Source organism: Lissotriton vulgaris, chromosome 3_1 (assembly GCF_964263255.1).
Source record: "Lissotriton vulgaris chromosome 3_1, aLisVul1.2, whole genome shotgun sequence".
Classification (NCBI taxonomy): Eukaryota; Metazoa; Chordata; class Amphibia; order Caudata; family Salamandridae; genus Lissotriton; species Lissotriton vulgaris.
The window spans coordinates 500,117,363-500,140,575 of record NC_141689.1 but is presented as its reverse complement, the minus strand read 5'-3'; the positions used below and the strand labels follow the sequence as shown (position 1 = coordinate 500,140,575).

At 44.8% G+C, this 23,213-nt stretch overlaps 1 protein-coding gene across 2 annotated transcripts in view; it reads right to left on the bottom strand.

Annotated features, from left to right (window-relative positions):
• Positions 1–23,213, bottom strand: part of AP3B1 (adaptor related protein complex 3 subunit beta 1) — a 2,001,071-nt gene that overhangs the window by 1,604,219 nt on the left and 373,639 nt on the right. For both annotated transcript variants that reach the window (XM_086960746.1, XM_086960745.1), the window contains exon 5: positions 18,728–18,888. In XM_086960746.1, coding sequence (XP_086816872.1) covers positions 18,728–18,888 — 161 coding nt within the window. The remainder of the gene's footprint in view (positions 1–18,727; positions 18,889–23,213) is intronic.

The following is a 23,213-nucleotide window of genomic DNA, read 5'->3' as shown; positions in this document are numbered from 1 at the left end:
CAGAGAGTTGTGAGCACAACTGTCTACCAACATTAGGTCTTTTAGTTGTCCTTGAGCCTGGTTCCACTGCCGTGCTAGGCATTCTTGCAAAGGACGCATTTGAAGTCTGGCATGGGGGACAATGAATATGCAGGAGGCCATCATGCCTATGAGCTGCATGAAGACTCGAGCTGGAAGAGTGTTGTGGCAGAAAATTGGGAATGAGCATCTGCATGCTGGCTATCCTTGCTGAGTTTGGGTATGCCTTTGCCTCTGAGGTATCTATAGTCGCTCCCAGATATTGTTGTATCTGGAATGGTTGTAGATGCGATTTTGGGTAGTTTATGGAAAACCCTATCCTGTGTAGCAGCTGAAGTGTTTGAGATGTGTCTGTTGCACACTGTTGGTACGATTTTGCTTGTATCAGCCAATCGTCCAGGTACGGGAACACATGGATGTGTTGCCTCCTGGGATGTGTTGCCTCCTGAGATTTGCAGCTACTGTCGCTAAGCATTTTGTAAACACTCTTGGAGCCGTGGTCACCCCGAAGGGGAGAACCTTGAATTGGTAGTGTTGACCTTCTATTGTGAGCCGGAGATGTTTTCTGCGAGCTGGATGGATGGGTATGTGAAAATATGCGTCCTTGAGGCCCAATGTTGCTAGGAAGTCTCCTTGATGTAGCGACGGGAGCACTTGCTGTAGTGTGATCATATGAAAGTGTTCCAACAGTATGTATTGATTTAGGGGTCTGAGGGCCAATATTGGTCTGAGTGAACCGTCCTTCTTGGGAATAAGGAAGTATAGGGAGTATACTTCTGTCCCTTGGTGTTGGAAAGGGACTGGCTCTATGGCCCTCTTTCCCAGCATGCATTTCACCTCTTGTTGTAGCAGAGTGATGTGTTCTTTGGACATAGGACGGTGTCTGGGTGGTATGTTTGATGGGGTAGAGGTGAGTTCTAGGTAATAGCCATACTGGATAATTTGTCTCACCCACCTGTCAGTGGTAATTGCGTTCCAGACAGGTAGGAATTGTTGGAGCCTGCCTCCGACCGGTGTTAGGTGGTCTGGAGGTAGCGTGATGAAGTCACTGTTTTGTGGCAGTGGAGGCTCTGGTGTTATTGCCTCCACATCCTCTCCCCTTGTTATTGTTGCCCCTATAACCTCCTCTGTTGGAGATCTTGTTAAAGGAACCTTGGGTGTTGCCTTTGTATGTAGATGAGGTCTGTGAAGTATTGCCTTGTGTAGCTGCTGTTTATGGTATGAGGAGCGTCGAAAGGAACCTCTGTGTTGCTGAAACTGCAATGCACCCATTGATTTTGCAGTTTGTGTCTTTCTTCATTTTATCTAGAATGGTGTCAACTGCAGGGCCAAAAAGGAAGTCTTGATTGACTGGTTGGTTAAGAATGGTGGACTGCACCTCATTCTTAAAGCCCAAAATACGCAGCCATGCATGTCGTCATAGTAAAACACTAGTGTTAATAGATCTGGCTGCGGTGTCGGCTGCGTCAAGCGCACATTTGATGGAGGCGTTTGTAATAAATTTTCCCTCCTCTATGAGGTCATTAGCTTGGACTTTAAAAGGCTCAGGCAGGAGTTGCATCAAGCTTTCAAGCTGATCATAGTGTGCCCTGTCGTAACAAGCTAGCAGAGCTTGTGTATTCGCAATTCTCCATGAATTGGAGGCCTGTGATGCTACCCTTTTACCTGAGGCCTCTAGTATTTTTGTTTCTTTATCAGGAGGAGGAGCCTCCCCTGTTGTCTGTGAGTTGGCCCTTTTGCGTGCATTAGCCACTACCAGTGAGTCTAATGGTAACTGACCTCTGATGTAGGTAGGGTCTCTAGGGGCAGCTTTATATTTCTTTTCAATCCTGGGATTGATTACACGTGCCCTGGCTGTATCTTTAAATCGATCAGGCGTGTGTTTTAACACTCCCTTTAGCATAGGAAGTGTTCCGACATTTTTCTCTGAAGTAGGGAAAGTGTCAAATAAGAAGTCTTCTTCTATAGGGTCATTGTGCATGTCTACGTTGTGGTACTGCGCTGCCCTGTCTATTAGTTGGTTGAAGACAATGGTGTCGTCAGTAGGTGACGGCATTGTTGGGTATGAGGAGACGTCAGGGATGGGATGGGTGTCATGTGGGTCAGTTGGCTCCCCCCATGGTTCATCTTGGGGGTTAGGATCTTCTGAAAAATCATAATCATGCTGAGGATCCTCCCCTGTGTTTCCCTCATTGTCCCCATAGTGAGAAGGAGAGTAAGGAGCGAAAGGCGTAGTAGGCATAGTGGGATAGAAAGGAATGAAGGGTCTAGAGGGAGAAGTCCCAAAGTCCTTCTTCTTTAGAGGAAGGGGGGAATGAGAGTCCGTGTCCAGTGGTCTCTTCTTCCTGTGTAGGATTGTGAATTTACCAGTCTCAGGATTCATGTCTATTTTTGACTGGTCGTCTGATGGATCTGGATGGAAGAGTTCTTCTTCTCTGTCATTGGTTGTTTTTTACTTTTTTGGTGCCTTTGGGTCGATAACCTTTTCGGTTTTGACGACTTTCGGTGCCTTATTGCTTTCCTTTGGCTCGGACCCTTTTTTCGGGTCGACTAGTGATTTCGGGTCTACCGGGTCTTTCGGTTCGACACGTTTTTTGTGCTTGACAGGTTTTTTCGGTTGACTGTCCTTTGCTGAGACGATGGCTTTTTTTGGATCGACTGGTGTTTTTTAAGCACTTGTCTTTGGTTCGATAGCCTTCTCCGGACGGATTACAGGCTTCGATATGGCACCCTTTGCGTCGGCTACCTTCTTCGGTTCGGAGACCTTCGGCACAGCCGGCTCTTTTGGGTCGACGGCCTTGTTAGGGTCGGCGCCCTTCGGCTCGGTGGCTTTCTTTGGCTCGACGGCCTTTTTAGATTCGGCGCTTTTTAGCTCGACAGCCTTCTTTGGTTCGGGGCCCTTCGGGTCGACTGTTTTCTTTGGGTCGACGCCTTTAGGCTATACTGCTTTCTTCGGTTCGACACCCTTCGGGTCAACGACCTTCTTGGGTTCTGGAACCTTCTTTGGGATCACGTTACTTGGCCCTGGGGTCTCTGAAGGGTTAGTTTTTGGTTTCGGAGCCGAGCCCGAAGGCGGGGCTGGCGAATGTGTCTTTGGATCTTGGCTAAGGCTTTTTGGCGATGCATTGACAGGAGCCTTCGGTAACGGGGTAATCGGTGTCGGTGGCAGTGTACTCACGATTTTCCCCGGTGGGATCTCGTCGTCTGAGTCCGAGTAGTCCTCGACGGTGACGATCTCTAGGTCCGAATCTGGAGCTTCTGGAAGTTCTTGGTAGTCATCGAAGATGTTGTCCAGTTCCGGTGCCTGTCGCTGCATCTCTTGCCTAGCGGCCCGTCGATTCCGTAGAGTTTTTTTCGAACGGAATTGGGTACAGGCTGGGCAGGTTTCTTTCTTATGGTCTGGTTATAGGCATTTGTTGCGTACTGAGTGTTTATCAGTATGCGGGAACTTAGAGTGGCATTGTAGACACCTTTTGAACAGGCTCCTTTCCAACGACAGCAGGCCCACGTGGCGTCGAAAAGGCCGAACGGCCCTTGTCGATGACTGGTTCGAGATGGAAAGCTTGATCGAGTCAAGAAGTACCGAGCGAGAACAATACCGTCGAAATTGAAGGCCTTTTGGACTTTAGAAAAGATTTGTTTCGATTCCGAAGTTGGAGTATGGGAATAACATCCAAACCCAATGGCGGAAAAAAACAATCTGAGGATGGAGAAGATGCCCATGCGCACTGTAGTCCAGGGGAGGAGTCACCTATCTCGTGATACTTCGAAGACTCTTCCACGACAACAAGGTGCAATCATCTGGACCCAACACTAGGCGGCGATCTATGCACAGATATGAATTGAGCAGCCCACATGCCTCGAACAAAGCTGGTTGTCTAACTGTCTCTCCAACCTAAAATCCTGTCAATTGATGGGAAGTGTTTTGCCATACTTCATTCCTTTAAAAAGCTTTAGCATCTTCTCCCTCATACCACTTGTAAGAAGGCTGTTCATTCACTGACAAGCTTAAGGTTGGACTAGGCATATATTCTGTACCTCGACCTTCCCGTTAAATTGTTCAACATACTTCCATTGGTCAAGAATGCGGCTGCCCGCTTCATCCTGGACATTTTCATGTGAGTGCCAACATCTTCGTAACTTACCGTCTACAAGAGATTCCCCTAGAAATTCCTTACCATAAGGCATCAGGCTCATACTAATGAGTACAATCCACATTATTTGATCAAAAGGATGACGCAGTATCATCCCACTAGTTAGTATGAGAGGCCACTCCTTTAAGGTCCTCACCAGCATTGAATAGAACCAGCTTCCCAATACTCTGCGTGCCATTCATCACCAACCACATTTTAGGAAATCCCTTAAAAGTCATCTTTTTGCTAAATACTGATATTCCACGTTCTATGCTTTGCTCTGCTTTCAACACGGTGATCCTCCGAATTACCATGTACCCTACAAAAATTAATTCAAGGCCTTGCTGGACTAAAGACAAAACAAGCAACAGAATGTTTAACAGGTTTGCGAGTAAAGGATCAGTGTCCCGGCACCACACAGTGTCACAAATTTGTCCCAGAGTCCAAGCCTAGGATGTTTTTGTAGAGGTGCGTTTGGCAGCGAGGATAACATCTATCTCAAGTGGCAGATCAAAAACCATTAACTCAACTGCTCTATCACCATACATGGCACTGTAAGTTGCGCAAATTCACATTGAGGACTCAGCCCTTCTGCTGGGACAGAAGGTCCTCCTGAAGTGGTAGCCTGACTGCAGAACATTTTCAGAAGCTCCAGGTACTATTCTATCTTGGCCCAATCCAGAGCCATCAGGATGACTTGGGCCCAGCTCTTCTTGATCCTAATCAGAAGGCTGGGCAGGAAAGATAGTGGAGAAATGCATGCAGAAGTCCCTTGTTCCATTGTAGCATGCATGAGTCTCCTAACAAGTGGTCTTACGGAAACTCAAACAGTCAAAATTGATGATACTGTGCCCTTTTAACAGTGGTGCAAAAAGATCTAGCCAGTGGTTCCCCTGGAACTGGTGATCTGACAGAAGATATATGCCCAGTTTGTCTTCTCTGGTATTCAAGGACCCTGCCAAGTGATTACAGACCAGAAAGATGGCCTGGCACCCTAGCCATCTTCAGAGGCACCACTACTCCTGGACACAGGACCCAGGACTAAACTCTTCCCTGCTTGCTGCAGTACCACAGGGCAGTGATGCGGTCTGTGAGAACAAGTACCAGCCTCCCCTCGATTGGCAGCAAGAAGGCCTTAGTGGGCAGATGAATGCCCTGTACCTCAAGTAGGTTAATGAGGTGCCAGTCCTCCACTGGAGACCAGAGCCCTCCGATCTCCACCTCCCCCTAGAAGACCGACCCCAACCCAGTAGTGATGCATCCATCAGCACTGCCAACTCTGAGCGGTAAGGGACAGTGGCCTGCCGTAAGACAAAGTGCAATAGATCAGCCACCACTCCAAATCTTCATCATTCTTCTCAAACCTGGATGATGTCAGAAAGGTGGACTTGGTGGTGGGCCCACTAGGATTTCAGGTTCCACTACAGGGATCGCATGTGCCACCTGCTGTGGTTGACAAGGAGGATACAGGAATGCAGGAACCTAAGAGGCCAAGAAACCTCAGAGCCACCGTCACCTGGACCCTGCCTGAAACATCAGGATCCTTGCCCGGATGTCATGGACTCATTGCTGTGAGGGGAAAAGCCCTGAACTCCACTGTGTCCTTGACTGCCCCAGAAGAATGGAAGCCTCTGTGAGAGAATCAGGAGGATGTTGGCTCTTTAATGCTGACACCTGCAGGTGTAGCCATAGGTGAGCACGTTAAACTGGAGCAGTTTGAACGGCTGAGGGACTGCCTGACGGGCGTAGGTAAATATACACCGACTCTGTCTGAATGCCAGTCACTTAGTATAGCCCCTCAATTTCTTGAACTGGTGCGAAAATTGTTCAGCTGGAGTCAATAGCCCCAAGGAATACCTTGTAGCTCAACAGCGTTTAAATCTTTCCAAACTGTTGTCTGTCTTCTCCCCAAAAAGTTAAGACCGATCAGAGGGCAAGATAGAACGGACATCAGCAACAAGGCTGGCTTATAGGTCACTCTGATCTGTCACTTCCAAGGAAGTATGGAGTCAGCAAAGTACCGCATGACACCATCTAGCAGCGCATGGGATCACTTATCAAAAATCTCTGGATTAGTTCAAGCCCTTGGGGGATATTCTAAGATGGGGAATTTGTTGTTGTAAGTATCCATCAAAATCCACTTATGAAGTGGAGTTGTATAAATAATATTTCTGTCACCAGACATTGAATTGGTATTGGAAGCAACTGTAACATGAATTGCATTTCCTCGCTTATTGCCCAATCACAATTATAATTATAACTCCTGTGGTCAACCTCTGAAACCAGCTGGTGTTGTGTTTCTACTTGTATTTTATAGGTATCGAGTAATAATGTGTTTATTCTTTTCACCCACTTCTCAGATCATTCAATCTTTCTCAACTATCACACTGCTCCCCAAAAACGCCTCATCTGCTTGTATAACACATTAAAAAAATGAACAGGCCCACTCTCTCTCTCAAATCATTCACTTAAAGGCAATTACTGTATTTTATTTTAAACAGATAAAAGAGGCATACAATTAGACCACATGGGCACAAAGCATTCTAAAATTCATGTATATGTATGTGTCGACACATACGTCTAAACAACAGTGACAATATAAATCTGAAAGAGCAATAATGTGAACCCAAAGAAAGACGTTGAAGAGAAGAGTTTTAGCTACTTAAAAAATTACAACAAAGTGTTCAAGACATAGGGAAACCAGGAGTCAATTTCCAACCTGAGTTGCAAAGTCAGTAAAAGACTGTTTTTATTTTTTATTTTTGCGGATCTATTTTTGAATGTAGCCTTAAGCTTTAATGGGGTGACCTAGTAATCCTTAGAACCTGGGTATCATTCGGTACATCAAAACAAAGTATTCTGTGGGAGAAAAATGGTTATACACATACATTTATTTAACAAGTGTATATGCGAGGAATATATAGCAGAAGAAAAATTAAAAACACACATGGGTCCGTTTGACATTTTGTCTCCGATATATTCAAAAGAGAACGAGATAAAATGGTTTACAACTATACACAAGGAGGATGTCCATGGGTGCAAAGTTAGGGTGCGTGTGCAGTACATCGGGTAAAATGTGACTGTATTTAAGTGAAAAAAAAGCAACTTCAAATTCACATGTAATCCTCCGGTCCGGAAAAATGTGGTTTTAAAGTCTCTTATGAATGGGCAAAGGTCTTTTAACGCTCAAAGAACCAAAAAGAATATGCTACTGACCAGTATGCATCTGTTCTTGGCATGTAGGGCGCTGACATTCATATCTGTGCATAGATCGCCGCCTAGTGTTGGGTCCGGATGATCGCACATTGTTGTCCTGGAAGAGTCTTCGAAGTATCACGAGATAGGTGGCTCCTCCCCTGGACTACAGTACGCATGGGCATCCTCTCCATCCTCAGATTGTTTTTAGCCATTGTGGCAGAGATAGAGTATGATACAGTAAGTGATGTCCATGCTAGAGATAAATTCTGAGTGCTACAGCTGCGACAGGCACCGGGGAGGAGGGCGGGCGATATGAATGTCAGCAGCCCTACATGCCAAGAACAGATGCATACTGGTAAGTAGCATATTCCGTTCGAGGCATGTGGGCTGCTGAATTCATATCTGTGCATAGAATGTATAGCAGTGTCCCCCTTAGCAGTGGCTACCTGTGCCAGCTGCAGCAGTCTGAAAAAGAGTCTTTAGAACAGCCTGTCCCACAGCAGCTTGCTGTTTGGAGTGTACATCTGCACAGTAGTGTTTGGTAAATGTATGTATGGTTGTCCATGTGGCTGTCCTACATATGTCTTCTAGAGGAATGTTTCCTAGGAAAGCCATGGATGCCCCTAACTTGCCTGTTGAATGCGCTCGTTGGGGAACTGTTAACGTGCGTTTAGCTTTCTGATAACAAATTTGTATGCACTTTACAATCCATTTGGCTATACCTGATTTGGAAATGGGGTTGCCTTTGTGCTGTGGTGAAAAGGCGATTTAGAAAAGGGGGTGGTGATGAACAGAGTGTCTGAGTTAAACAGACCACTCTTACCCAGTCCAAAGATCAGGGCTTGATCCATCACCGTTATTTATAAAAGCAACAAACAGTTGCTTAGTTTTCCTGAAATCTTTTGTCCTGTCTATATAGTACAGGAGAGCTCTCTTAAGGTCTACTGTATGTAGAGCTCTTTCTGCCACTGAATCTGGATTTGGGAAGAACAATGGCAGTTCTATTGTTTGATTGATGTGCAACTGGGATACTACCTTTGGCATAAATTTACGGTTTGTACGTAGCACTACCCTACTTGCGTCAATTTGGATGAATGGCTCCTCAATAGTTAGGGCTTGCAGCTCACTAACTCTTCTAAGTGATGTAATCGCCACTAAAAAAGCCACTTTCCACGTTAGGAATTCTATTTCGCATGAGTGTAAAGGTTCAAAAGGTGGTCCCATCAGTTTGGATAGAACCACGTTTAGGTTCCAGACAGGTGAAGGTGGGTGTCGCGGAGGAATCACTTGTTTGAGTCCCTCCACGAAAGCCTTAATAGCAGGCACTCTGAAGAGTGAAAGGTGTTGCCTGTTCTGAAGATAAGCTGCCACCGCAGCTAAATGTATACGTATGGAACTGTAGGCAAGATTGCATCTGTGTAAATGTAACAGATAACATATGATGTTGTGAGTTGATGCATCTAGTGGATTTATGTCATTATTGTTGCAATAAATGACAAATCGTTTCCACTTTGCCGCATAGCATGCTCTGGTGGTAGGTCTTCTGGCCTCCTTAATAATATTCATACAGTCAGGAAGCAGGTTTAGGTAACCAAACTCTATGACTTCAGGAGCCAGATCGCAAGGTTCAACGGTTGCGGACCTGGGTGCTGAATGTCTCCATGGCTCTCCGTTAAAAGACTGGGTGTTAGTCGCAGCCTTTGATGAGGCACCACGGAAAGTTCTAGGAACGTGGTGTACCATGGTTGCCTCGCCCACGTTGGAGCAACTAGGATGAGTGTCATTGAGTGTTGTCGCCGTTTGCGTGCCACTAGTGGTATGAGCGGGGCTGGGGGAAAAGCGTACGCAAACCTGCCTGACCAGTTCATCCATATTGCATTGCCCTGAGACTGCGGATGTGAAAACCTGGTGGCGAAGCTTTGGCATTTTGCGTTTTCCCTGGTGGCGAACAGGTCTATCTCTGGGTGACCCCACTGCTGGAAGTACGGTTGTAGCACTGAGGGATGTATCTCCCACTCGTGCATCTGGTGGCTGTGTCTGCTGAGCAGATCCGCCATCTGATTGTCCCTGCCTGGGAGGTGTTCCGCCATGAGGAATAGGTTTCTCTGAATGGCCCACTTCCACGTGCTTTGTGCTAGATGTGACAACTGTGGAGAGTATCCCCCTTCCTGCTTTTGTATGTAGTACATGGCAGTCATGTTGTCCGTCCGGATCAACACGGCTTTGTTGCACAAATGTACTTTGAACGCCTTCATTGCCATGAAGATTGCCATCAATTCCAGCAGGTTGATGTTCTTCTTCTTTTGCTGTGTCGTCCATAGTCCCTGCACTGTGTAATGGAGGACATGCGCTCCCCATCCCAGGAGAGATGAGTCCGTCGTAAGCACTATTTGTGGAACAGGCTCTTGGAACGGTCGTCCCTTGCAAAGGTTTTGTGGGTTCCACCAATACAGAGAGCTGTATGCACGACTGGTCATCAACATTAGGTCTTTCAATTGTCCTTGAGCCTGGTTCCACTGCCGTGCTAAGCACTCCTGAAGCGGACGCATGTGTAGTTTTGCGTGAGGGACTATGAAGATGCAGGAGGCCATCATGCCTATCAACTGCAAAAACACCCGTACTGGGAGCGAGTGTTGAGGTCTGAATTTCTGAATCAGTAATTGAATGCTGTTGATTCTTGCTGAGTCTGGCTGTGCCTTTGCTGCCAGAGTGTCTATTGTTGCTCCCAGGTACTGTTGTACGTGGGCGAGTTGAAGATGAGACTTTGGGTAGTTTAATGAGAATCTGAGGCAGTGTAGGAGGTGAATAGTGCGGGACATGTGGCTGGCACATTACTGGGCTGACTTTGCTTGGATAAGCCAGTCGTCCAGATATGGGTAGACTTGAATATGCTGTCTCCGTAGGTGTGCAGCTACTGTCGCCAGGCACTTGGTAAACACCCTGGGGGCTGTTGTCACCCCGAAAGGCAGGACCTTGAACTGGTAGTGCTGATTCTGTATGGTAAACCTGAGAAATTTCCTGTGTGCCGGATGTATCGGTATGTGGAGTGCGGGACATGTGGCTGGCACATTACTGGGCTGACTTTGCTTGGATAAGCCAGTCGTCCAGATATGGGTAGACTTGAATATGCTGTCTCCGTAGGTGTGCAGCTACTGTCGCCAGGCACTTGGTAAACACCCTGGGGGCTGTTGTCACCCCGAAAGGCAGGACCTTGAACTGGTAGTGCTGATTCTGTATGGTAAACCTGAGAAATTTCCTGTGTGCCGGATGTATCGGTATGTGGAAATATGCGTCTTTTAGGTCTAGTGTTGCGAGGAAATCTCCCTGACTGAGTAATGGTAGAACCTGCTGTAATGTGAGCATGTGAAAATGTTCTGACAAGATGTATTGGTTTAGGGGCCTGAGGTCCAGTATTGGCCTTAGAGACCCGTCCTTTTTGGAAATTAAGAAGTACAGAGAGTATACCCCTGTACCCTGTTCTATAGGTACGAGCTCTATGGCCCCTTTTTGCAGCATGCTGATGACCTCTTGCTGAAATAAGTGCCTGTGCTCTGCGGACTAAGGACGGTGTCTTGGGGGTATGTTGGGTGTAGTGGAGGTTAGCTCTAGACAATAGCCTTACTGGATAAGTTGTCTCACCCACCTGTCTGTGGTAATGCTTTCCCAGACTGGCAGGAACTGCTGTAATCGTCCCCCGACCGGTGTTACATGGTCCGGGGGCAGTGACAAGACGTCACTGTTTAGTATTGGCGGAGGATCTGGTGTTGTTAATCCCTCGTCCTCTGCCTTTGCTGCTGTTGCCACGGTATCCACCTCTATTGTTTTTATTATAGGTGGTTTGCGTGCTCCCTTTATTGTATGGAGTCTGTTGAGATGCCTGGCCTCGTGTAGCTCCTCTGTTACTGGAGCGACGAAAGGAGCCTCCTCTGAATTGTTGGGACTGCAAGGCACCCATAGATTTGGCTGTTTCCGTGTCCTTTTTAATCTTTTCTAATACTGTGTCCACATCAGGACCAAATAAATAAATCAGGGTTCACGGGTTGATTCAATAATGTGGTTTGAATCTCTGGTTTGAACCCAGAGATGTGTAACCACGCATGTCTCCTAAGCATGACACTTGTATTGATGCCCTGGCAGCGGTGTCTGCTGCGTCTAACGCACATTTGATGGATGCGTTGGATAGGAATTTTCCCTCTTGAATAAGTGGTTCAGCTCCCTCCTTGTAGACATCAGGCAAGTGTTGTAGAAGTTGCTCTAGTGTGTCATAATGAGCCCTATCATATCTGGCTAATAGGGCTTGTGTATTAGAAATCCTCCATATATTAGCTGCTTGAGCAGCCACCCTTTTTCCAGAAGCTTCTAATATCTTAGACTCCTTGTCTGGAGGACGAGCATCACCAGTGGTTTGTGAGTTGGCACGCTTACGAGCATTTGAGACCACTAAAGAGTCGAATGGCAGCTGTCTCTTAATATATGTAGGGTCCACAGGTGCTGGTCTGTATTTCCTTTCGATTCTGGGGTTGACAATTCTTGCTCTTGTGGTGTCCTTGAAAATGTCTCCTGCGTGTTTAAGGACACCTTTCAACATTGGTAATGTCTTGACTGATTTCTCGGAAGTGGAGAAAGTGTCAAATAGGAAGTCCTCTTCAATTCGGTCAGCATGCATTTCTACATCATGATTGTGTGCTGCCCTTTCAATTAATGCGTTAAACGCAGCTGTATCCTCTGTGGGTGAAGTTTTGACAGGATAAGAAGGAGTGTCAGGAATAGTTTGTGACTCCCCCTGGTCAACAGGGTCTGCCCAGGCTTGAGTCTGTCCACAGTGTAACTAAATTCTTCATTGTAGTCATACTCCATATCCTCATTAGTGCGTGTGGGTGAGTATGCAGAAGTGTCCTGGCCATGGTACCTTACAGTCTCAAAAAGGACAGGTGATGTGGAAGAATCCCTTTTCTTTTTGAGTGGAATTTTATATGATTCCAGAGGATTTTCCGACCTGATCTGATAAATAGTAAGCCTGCCAGAGTCGGAGTCGATATGTAGCTTCGACTGCTCATCATATGAGGGCTCTTGGTACATAATGTTGTCTTCTAGAGAATGACGACTTTTCCCCATGGACACCTTCTTGGACGTTTCGATCCCCGTTTTCGGATCGAATGCCTTAGGCCGTACAGTCGGGGGCAGTACGAATTTTATCGGTGGCATAGGCTTTGTAGACAGACTAACCTTCTTCGGGGCCGGCGTCGTTACTGGTCCGACCGACTTTGTCTTTTCGCCAAACTGTTTTTGGCCTTGCGTCGAATTAGGCGCCTGTTGCGTTGGAGGCGCGCTCTTCTGCCTCGACTCGACTTGCTCCTTCCAGCCGCTCTTGGACTTCGGCTCGAGGCCTTTGACGAACTGTGGCCTGTAGACTCGTTGCTTCGGATCGAGAATCTTCCGAGACTCGAGTCCCTTATTTGTGTTGCTGTCCGTCAACGTCGACTTTGTCGGTTCGACGTGCTTGACTTTAGTCATGGACTTTAGCGCACCGATTTTCGGTTCGACACCCTTTGTTCGTGACCCCGCAGGGTCGTCGTCACCTTTCTTCTTTGTTGAATCCGATTGATTCGAACCCTTCGATCCAAAAACTGTTTCCAGCAGTTTCGGTTTTGTTTTTGACTCCATGGCTTTCAGTTTCGATTTTAGCAGTGACTGGTAATGTTCAACCGATGGCTCGTGTGATATATTCTTAGCCGGGCCGAGACGCGGGGCTATAGAATGTTCAACATGATCTTGGTTAAGGCCTTCCGGGGATGCCTCGTCCTGAGCCCTTGGAAGTCTTTCAATGTCCGTTTCGGGCCCCGTACTCACAGTTAGGCCTGGTTCATCGCTCGAGTCGTCATCGACGGCTCCGATGGCTGATGCGTCGTCCCTTACCTCGAAGAAGTTTTCATCCTCTACGTTTTCTTCGTCGTCTTCATAATAGTTGGAGTCATGCTCCGAACTGGGATCCGAATGCTGTTCTGGATCCTCAGTCTCGACGACCTCATCTTCTTCTTCACCAAAGATATTGACCGGGTCGGGCGCTGGCTTCGTCATTGTTTGCCTCGCAGCGCGCCGAAGTCGACGCGTCTTCTTCGACCTGAATTGAGCACAAGCTAGACAGTTGGCCTCATTGTGCTCCGGAGATAGGCACTTGTTGCACACCGGGTGTACATCGATGTGTGGGTACTTAGAATTGCAAAGGGGGCATCGCTTGAACGGGCTCCTTTCCATTGACGATCGGGCCTTTGGTGTCGAAAAGGCCACGCGGCTTTCTTCGACGTCCTGCTGGAAAAGAACTGGAACAAAGTACTCGGCACCGATCGAAATAATACTGACGACTCCAAAGGCCTTTTGGCCCATAGAAAAGTTTCCGAACTTGAGTAAGAAAAAGACATCCGAACCCAATGGCGGAAAAAAACAATTTGAGGATGGAGAGGATGCCCAGACGCACTGTAGTCCAGGGGAGGAGCCACCTATGTTGTGATACTTCGAAGATTCTTCCAGGACAACAATGTGCAATCATCCGGACCCAACACTAGGCGGCGATCTATGCACAGATATGAATTCAGCAGCCCACATGCCTCGAACATTCAGTTTCCGCAATTTAAATATATTGTTGTCGTTTTGACACTTCCGTCAAAATCTTGGTTTCTTACTAACATCTGCGTGGAACTTCATCAGGACTTAGTACAGAGCAACCAGAACTTGCATAATGACTTTAATGACGTTTATCAAGTCAGGGGAAACATCCCCATTAGGAAAGGGCAGATAGAGACTTCTTCGCCACTCTGACAGCTGGTGTGCCCCTCTATAATGAGTCATTTAATAAGAGTGAGACCTAACGGTTTAAAAGTTGCGTCTTAAATTAATAGTTCATTGCATCCCGATTAATCTATGCCTCAGTTCGCCGGGTTTCCACCAGCTCAAAGGGATCGTGTTCCCATGTGTTTTTCTTCCTGGATTTATACCTCACATATACAGTTAAGTAAATGTATTTATGCCATTTTTTTTCTCGCTACAACAGAACCATTACTTTTTTGAAGCGCGCCATCTCGAGTTTGAGCACGAGTTTCTAAATGTATACTTTTCCAGCTAGAAAAGTGAATAACACAAAATAGATAGACTTCAAATTATAAAAAGCAATCTTAATTTGCAATTTGAAAGTTAACCAATCTGAACTGTGAAGAACAGGGACAATAATATAATACTTCCAGGACCAACTCCTCCTGAAGAGGAGTAGCTAGCAATTCAAAAGGTCCGCCATAACAGAACTGCCAGCCAGAGTTCAGATTATGCATGACCACAGACTGAACTAAAGTGCATACATCACCAACTGGAATTAAATTACACTGTTTATCAAAACAAAAATCCTCTTATAAGTAGAGACTTGATCTTGGTTGGATCAAGCTTAAGGCAGCAGCATGCACTGCATCAAGTCAGAGTCGGAGTTGGATATCCTGAATTATGGCATGCAAACATGTAGTTCAAAGTGGTTACAGAGCACTAACGGATGCCCTACTTCTTCTCCTAGCCACTACTCAACAGGTTGCACCCCTCATCTACTTTCACTCATAGAATTGCTGTTTTTATAACACCCTTAAATGACCACTCCTATATTGTATTTGCTTGATTCTGCAGCCTCATTATTTAGCCTCCCAACGCCCAGTTCCTCACCACACTCTTGACTGTCTACCATTTCCACACCTTTAGCCCAACCTTGTTCAAATCGTTGTACACCAAATATCCTTTTTGGCGACCAGCCCACCCCATTGCATGCCAAATGTGGCTCGAATATGAATTTGCTTTGAAAAAACAAAAGCCAAAAGGCGATTGGCAAAACAGGAACAGTTGGTTTAATTAAACGCTTCGTCCAAGAGTTCAGTTATAGAACTGGGTCTCAAGTACAATCGAACTAAGCAAGGTTTTTTACATTTCTTTGGATATCATAAAATATCTCAGTCAATCCTTTTTTGGTAAAGAACGCAGGTCTTGTCTTTGAAGTCATAAATAATGCTCCTGATAAAAAAATGCAGATGGGCCTCAATCTTGCGTGGACACAATGGGGGCTAGTGTGTAATGTGTCCAGATGTCCAGCACGAGAGGTCCCTGATTGGCTTTATGTTCCTAACTTTAAGGGACACCTGACTTTATGGTGTTCTGGGAATACGCACACACCTCCGGCCATGTGTGCTTTATTGGGGCCAATCTCCATGAGCCAGTGTGGTGTTGATGCCTATCTGTGAAAATGATCTGACGTTCCTGTTGGCCCGATTGTCTGGTTCAACGATGACCTTAAGAAATCCAAGAAGTTATGTCGTACCCTCGAAAAAGCCTGGAGAAAAAACCCTACCACTGACAACCTGACCACCCTCAAGAACGCCACCCGCAAACACCACCAAATGATCCGATCCACCAAGAAATCAACATTCAAGGATCGACTTAACAACAACGCCCATAACAGCAAGGAACTATTCAACATAGTCAATGATTTCACCAACCCCACCGCCAGCACCAACGACATCACTCCCTCCCAAGACCTCTGCGATTCCATAGCCTCTTTCTTCTACAACAAAATCGCGGACATACACAACAGCTTTGAAAATCAGTCCGGAGACCAGTCCACTACACCCACCCCCGAACCAACACCCCCCTCTAACAACCTCTGCGCCTGGAACCCAATCACCACTGAAGAAACCATCCGTCTGATGAACTCCATCCACTCAGGATCGCCAACCGAGCCCACCACATTTTCAACAAAGCAGACTCCATCATCGCACCCCATCTCCGAGACGTCATCAACTGCTCCCTTAACTCCGCTACCTTCCCGGAAAGCTGGAAACATGCCGAACTTAGCACCCTTCTGAAGAAACCCACAGTAGACCCGACTGAACTTAAGAACTACCGCCCCATATCGCTCCTCCCATTCCCTGCCAAAGTTATAGAGAAAGCCGTCAACAATCAGCTCGCCGCCTTCCTCGAAGCCAACAAATCCCTCGACCCCTCACAGTCCGGCTTCCGAGCCAAACACAGCACCGAAACCGCCCTCATCGCAGCAACAGACGACATCCGAACTCTACTGGACAACGGAGAAACAGCTGCCCTCATCCTACTTGACCTCTCCGCAGCCTTCGACACAGTCTGTCATAGCACCCTCATACAACGCCTCAGCAACGTCGGAATACAAGGAAAAGCATTGGACTGGATCATCTCCTTTCTCGCCAGAAAAACCCAGAGAGTCCGCCTCCCCCCTTTTAGATCTGAGGCCACCGAAGTCATCTGCGGCGTTCCACAAGGATCATCACTCAGCCCCACCCTCTTCAACATATACATGAGTCCCCTCGCATCCATCGCACGCCAACACAACCTCAACATCATCTCCTACGCAGACGACACCCAGCTGATCCTCTCCCTCACCAAAGACCCAAACACCGCCAAAACCAACTTACACGAAGGAATGAAAGAAGTTGCCGAGTGGATGTAGAATAGCCGGCTAAAACTGACCTCAGACAAAACGGAAGTCCTCATCCTAGGATCATCCCCCTCCGCCTGGGACGACTCATGGTGGCCACCAGCCCTGGGAACCGCACCTATACCCACGGACCATGCACGCAACCTGGGCTTCATCCTGGACTCCTCCCTCTCGATGACCAGAAAAGTCAACGCCGTCTCATCCTCATGCTTCAACATCCTAAGCATGCTCAAAAAAATCTTCAGATGGATCCCCACCGAAACAAGAAAGACGGTCACCCACGCACTGGTCACAAGCCGACTGGATTACGGAAACACCCTTTACGCCGGAACCACAGCCAAACTACAGAAAAAACTCCAACGCATCCAAAACGCCTCAGCTAGACTCATACAGGACATTCCCCGTCATGCTCACATTTCCGGTCACCTGAGAGACCTCCAATGGCTTCCCATCAACAAGAGAATAACGTTCCGTCTCCTCACACACGCACACAAAGCCCTCTACGACTTAGGACCCGAATGCCTCAACACGCGACTGTCCTTCTACACCCCCACCCGCCAACTACGATCATCCAATCAAGCCCTCGCCGCAATTCCCCGCATCCATAGATCCACCATGGGAGGTAAAACCTTCTCCTACTTAGCGGTCAAAACCTGGAATTCTCTCCCCACCCACCTCCGCCTTGTACAGAACCACCTCTCCTTCAGAAAACAACTTAAAACTTGGATATTCGATAAGTAAAATACCCCCCTCCCCCAAGCGCCTTGAGACCCTCTGGGTGAGTAGTGCGCTATACAAATTTCTGAACTTGAACTGAACTTGATTGTCTGCTGGCTGCGTGCCACCCCACATGTGACCTGTTAATCAGTAACCTCAGGCCTAGGTCTCATTGCCTGCCTAACCACATATTTCTGAGCCTGGATCTTTGAGAGTTCATGACAGGTGAATTCGATAAGAGAGATGCAATTGTGTTCTTACATATGAATATATCATTATTGACATCAGCGTTTTCAATATTAACACCATAAGTAAATAATCTGATTTTTACAGAATAACCATTATTTAGAAACATAGTAATCAAAGGTGCTCAGTCTAAATCTTTACAAAATCATCGGAGCAACAGTTGTACTATTATAAAACTACCTAGACAGGTAGGTTTAAAAATACACAAGCAAACTATGATAGAACAAAACAACATGTAATTTACAATCTTTAATCCCAATATAAGAAAAATGAATGATAACTACCAAGAGTTATAAAAGACATCACTTCAAAAACAATAGTAATTTCAAACAGGCTATTTTTTAACCTCGTGAATTTAAAACAGTATATTGAAGGTCCACTGACATCAATGCTTAGTCCATGGACTATCTATCCATAGATACCAAGAGACAAAGCATTACAATGATATACTAGAGTCACAAGGGATTAAATATATCCCTGTGTCTCTTAGCCCTGTTACTCACAGCCCCTGTAATAAGTAAAAGGATAGTTTGAGCATCCCAGACTACAAATAAGCATTTCAGTCGCAGTGCTGGTTGCATGAATCTTCTTGGTGCAGCCAGCTCGCAAAGCCTCTAATTGAACATATTTTATGTCACTGAAACTGGGTGCTCTGTTCGACCTTCACTGACCTAATTGGTAAGTAAGCACATACATTGAATACATTTAGCCCAGAAATAGGAACTTCATTTAGTAGATCCTAAACAAAATCTCTCTAGAAGGTCAACTCTAAATTGTTTTCTTAGCAAAATTAACAACCAGCAGAAAAGTGAAAATCAAAATAAAGAAAATCTATTTGGTAATTGTGACTGCACTTAATTCACGTTATATGTGCAGAAAATACATTATTTCCATCATTTTATACATGTAAGTGACTTCTTACCTATATAATTTCTGAATTGCATGCGAGGCAGTTTTTCTAACATATGGTGACAGGTCTGAAGATGCTTCTTTAATAGCCAGCATCATAATAGGAACAATAATTGGCACACGGATGCTTGACAAAACTCTTAATGCACTTGCACGAATCAACTGGTTAGGATCCTAAAATAGGAAACAAAACATTACATTTTATACAATAATTGTTTCCTACTAAAAAAAACCACTCAAGAGTTCACTCAGTTGCACAAACATCCTACAAAGAAGTAGAACTGCTTGGCTAATTTCAACCGAATGCTTACTGAATTCCCCATCCACCCCTATGCTCCCACTCACCATTAAAGCTGGTGAGAAATGAAGAATGGCTATTATCACAGACTATACTAGTAATGTGGTTGTTCCTATACTAATTTAGCTGTTAGTAGCCTACAGGTAGTTAGTGTTCCAGTTGGTGAACACACAGGAGATGTAGTAGCAACAGGGATGTGCAGCATTACGACAACAAGTCCATTGTCAGATTGAGTCCTGGGGTAGGCGTAATGTTCTCTATGACTTACGCCAAGCATGACCAGTGTTTTTGGCAGTATCATAAAATAATTAAGTCCATTATCACAGTAAAATCTCCTGTACACACATTTTTTATCCTTCGCTACATTTTTCAGTCTTATTGGTGTTATACATCAACTATACAGAAATGTATACATTATTGCCTTTGTCTACAATAACATTAAACAGGAAAGGCTTCTTTCGTGTATATCTTCCAGAAAAATCTCTTGCGATCAATTTCATGTATGCCTTTATTGCAATCTCTTCATTATTTCTGTACATTATGCCTGTAAAACAAACTCATTTGAATGTGTGTTTTCTCATCTTAAATTGTCCTCAATAGCTAAATGCAACATCGGAAAGACCCTGAGGATTTCGTCAACTTTGTTCCTTCCTTGGCCTTCTAAAGGTAGATAATCTACTAGGTACCGGCTGCTGCCTAGTCAGTTAATTCTATTAATATGTTATCGGTAAATTACCTGCCCAATAATCTGGGATAGCTAACGTTGTTTCAGAGTTTGGATTGATGTAATTCTTTGTTACATGGTTTATATACCTGATGCAATATTTAAAAAATCCAGTTATTCCTTAATGTGCAAATACATTTACTCTAATTTATACCGACTATCCAGTTCGATTTCCACTTAACTTTAAACCTGCTCCATAAATACATTCACTCAAAGCGCATAAAAAAACAGTTATACTTCCTTCCTGATTTAATATATCTTCCACATTTATAGAATGTGGCACCTAGGGGCTGATTTGGATAACTGGGTCTTGATTTGCTTGATTTGTTGCTGCTGTAGCAGTAGATGCTGCCCAATGTTCTACTGTTTTTGAACGCTTGCGGCAGGTTCCCCTTCATTTTCATATAATTGTTTATGTTTAGAAAATATGATTTTGTGTTCCAATAAAACAACTCAAACATTCGATTAAATCTCTCAAAGTTATATTTGGAATAAAAGTAGGTATTTCCTGAAACAGACAGAATACCAAGAGAAATATTGATTTTAGAGAGAGCAACATGACCCATCAATGACATTAGAAAATTCTGTGCTGAAATGCACTAACTTTGCTAACCTACTTACCTACGTCAAAAGGTTTTTAGTTAAATACTATACAAAGAAGTCACAATGAATCTGGACATTAAAATACACTAAGGTGTTCTCGGAGACTAAAACGGATGTTGTGCCAGTCCCTTCATGATATATCCAGGAAGAGGGTGTAAAAATATGTTATTTACTGAATCCTAGGTCTCCATCATTCTATCTTCATTAAATGTAAAAACCACGAGAATATTTCAACTTATGTGCAGAATTATTGAGTATTTTACGAAGATAAATCTCTTTAAAAAAATAAACAACAAATACCTATTTTAAAGTGTTTTTAAAGAAGACACATAAGAATGAAATCTGACAAAGAACTTTGTGCCATTTTATTTTCCTTAAGAATCTCGGTCATACAAGAAAACTATTTAACCAGAATTAATTAGAGGGGGAGAACCCCATAAAAGTTAAATCATACTCTGACACTTTAAGGTGGTAAAGATGATCCACTGACATAATGCAGTACAGTGGCACCTAGCACCAATTAATTCTTCTGGCTACAGTAAGCATCATTATCGATTTTTCTGAAGTCGATGTCCCAATATTGTTTACAGTTTCAAGGTGCAACATCTGGCCTTGTGTAGAATTGAATTGGTCTGCCTTAATGTCTTGGCTGCCAACATCGCAACACTAATTCCAATGTTCCACAGCATTTCTTTGATTGTCAAAAGGTCCCTGAAGCCGAGAAGCTTTGTTTGATGCGATTTGAGCAATAAAGCCACCATTCTGCGCAGGAGTTCTCATCAATGTTGATGGTATGTGATACAGTTTGTTATTCTAGGCATATACCCATTGACATCCTGTTGCTCTTGCACTGGGACAACAAGAAGTTGCTCCTGAAATAAATTCAAGATAAAGTGAATATTGTTCTTCTTCGATGAAGAGAACCTCCCCAAACCAAGCCATAAAGAACACGCCCCTTCTAATAGCTGCAAACATGCTGGGAGTAACTGGGTCTATATAAAGCAAAATACCTGCTCACAACGCCATGTGCTTAACAGAATCACTTTTCAGCTCAGTGATGTTAAGTAAAGAAAATGTTACTTACCTTCGTTAACTATGTTTCTGACACAGTCTACCTTCAAATTCCTCACCTGTTAAATAATCCCAGGTATCAAACTGGATCCTGAAACTTCAAAGTTCTTTTATACTGGTACAGGATAGCTGGCTCTGTGTCAGCACCAGAAGTGATGCCGGGTGACGTCACCAAAGCCATATATCACCCACCCTGGTGTAACAATGCCAACTTCCATCCGATTTTTTTACGTCCTCGACGTGAACAGATGGAGCAATATCATCCAGATACAGTGTAAAATGTTAATTAGAACCGTATTAGTATTGCCCAAGTATAATCAACCGATCAAACGAGGAAGAGGGTGGGATCAGTGAGGAACCTGCAAGGAGGCAGAGTATCCACCAGAAAAATCATTAACAATGATAGATAACTTTCTTCTGTTGTATACCTTTTAACTGTACGTTCCTCATCTGTTGACTAGATTCCCAAGCAGTACCCCTCCAGAAGGTGGGCTGCTGGTCAGATGAGGAAATCTTGCAGTGCAAAGCTGACAAAGTACCCATATCTGTGCATCTCGGAGTCCAAAACAGTATTTTTTGGGAACATGTGCAGGGATGTCCACATTGCCGTCTTGCAGAAAACAATGAGTTAGACCTGGTGGGATGGGTTCTAGTAACCTTGGGTGGTCCATTTTTATGAAAAGCCTTGCATATTTTGATGCAGAGGATGCTTCTGAACAGTTTCCCTTCCTCCTGACAAAGAAGCCAACAAAGATCTGATAATTCACTCTGTGGTCCTTCGTGCTTGTGACATAGCAGTTAACCACATGCCTATGATCAAGGTAAAGCAGCTGCTTCACCTCCTACATGGGATGTGGCAGGGGATAGAAGATGGAAGTGTGATGGACTGCCTCTGGTGAAAGAGATTAACCAGAAAACTACAAGTCCCTTGTTCAATGAGACAGGCACAAGAGTGATTAGTGCATAGGAAAATTGAAGCCTCCTAAGCATAATCCAAATCAACATAAAGCAATCTGCAGAGGTGAACAGTGGGCCCTAGGAAATCACAGCATACACGTAAGTCCTGTCCATCTGTCCAGAATTTTTAACTCAACATAATCAAAACAAAATGGGAGGTAAGCCTCACAGACCTAGCCAGGTGTCATGCTTCATCCTCATTCAGCAAGAATGATTATAATAGCAAATGTGTATCCTGTATTGCGAGACACACTTTTTGTGAAGTGAGAGGATCCAACAAAGGTGATTAATAATCTTCAAGGTACCTCCAGTACACCTCTACCTCAAAGTAATGAGAAGATGTTAAAAATCTTAGACCGCAAGCCTGGGAAAGTCATTACTTCAGCAACGTTATGGTCAACATGTTTCTATCTAGTGGCCTCATCGGGGGTACGTGGCTTTCATCAGGATCTGTACACCTAATAACTGTTCAAGCCAAATCACTCAGCACTCATTCAATAAGAATGCCAAAGTGGTACCTTACCCGTGTTTTGATGTTGTATATGAGATCTGAAATGAACAATACAATAAGGACAGACAAACGGCAAAATATGAGAAAATATATGGTAAAAAAAGCTTGAAGCATTATAAGCAGTTAATCATCACTACACGATATTGTTGGAGTGAGACAGCAAACCACACACAGGAACAAAGCCATAATGTCCATACTGCAGTAAAGTGCTAGTAGTGATGTACACTCACATTAGCACACTCTCTTCTTACCCTTAACTAAAGTATATTATGCCACATGTAGGTACTCTTTGGAGGTCCCCGCAGTCACACAATTGAGAGACAGCAAAAGTAGTT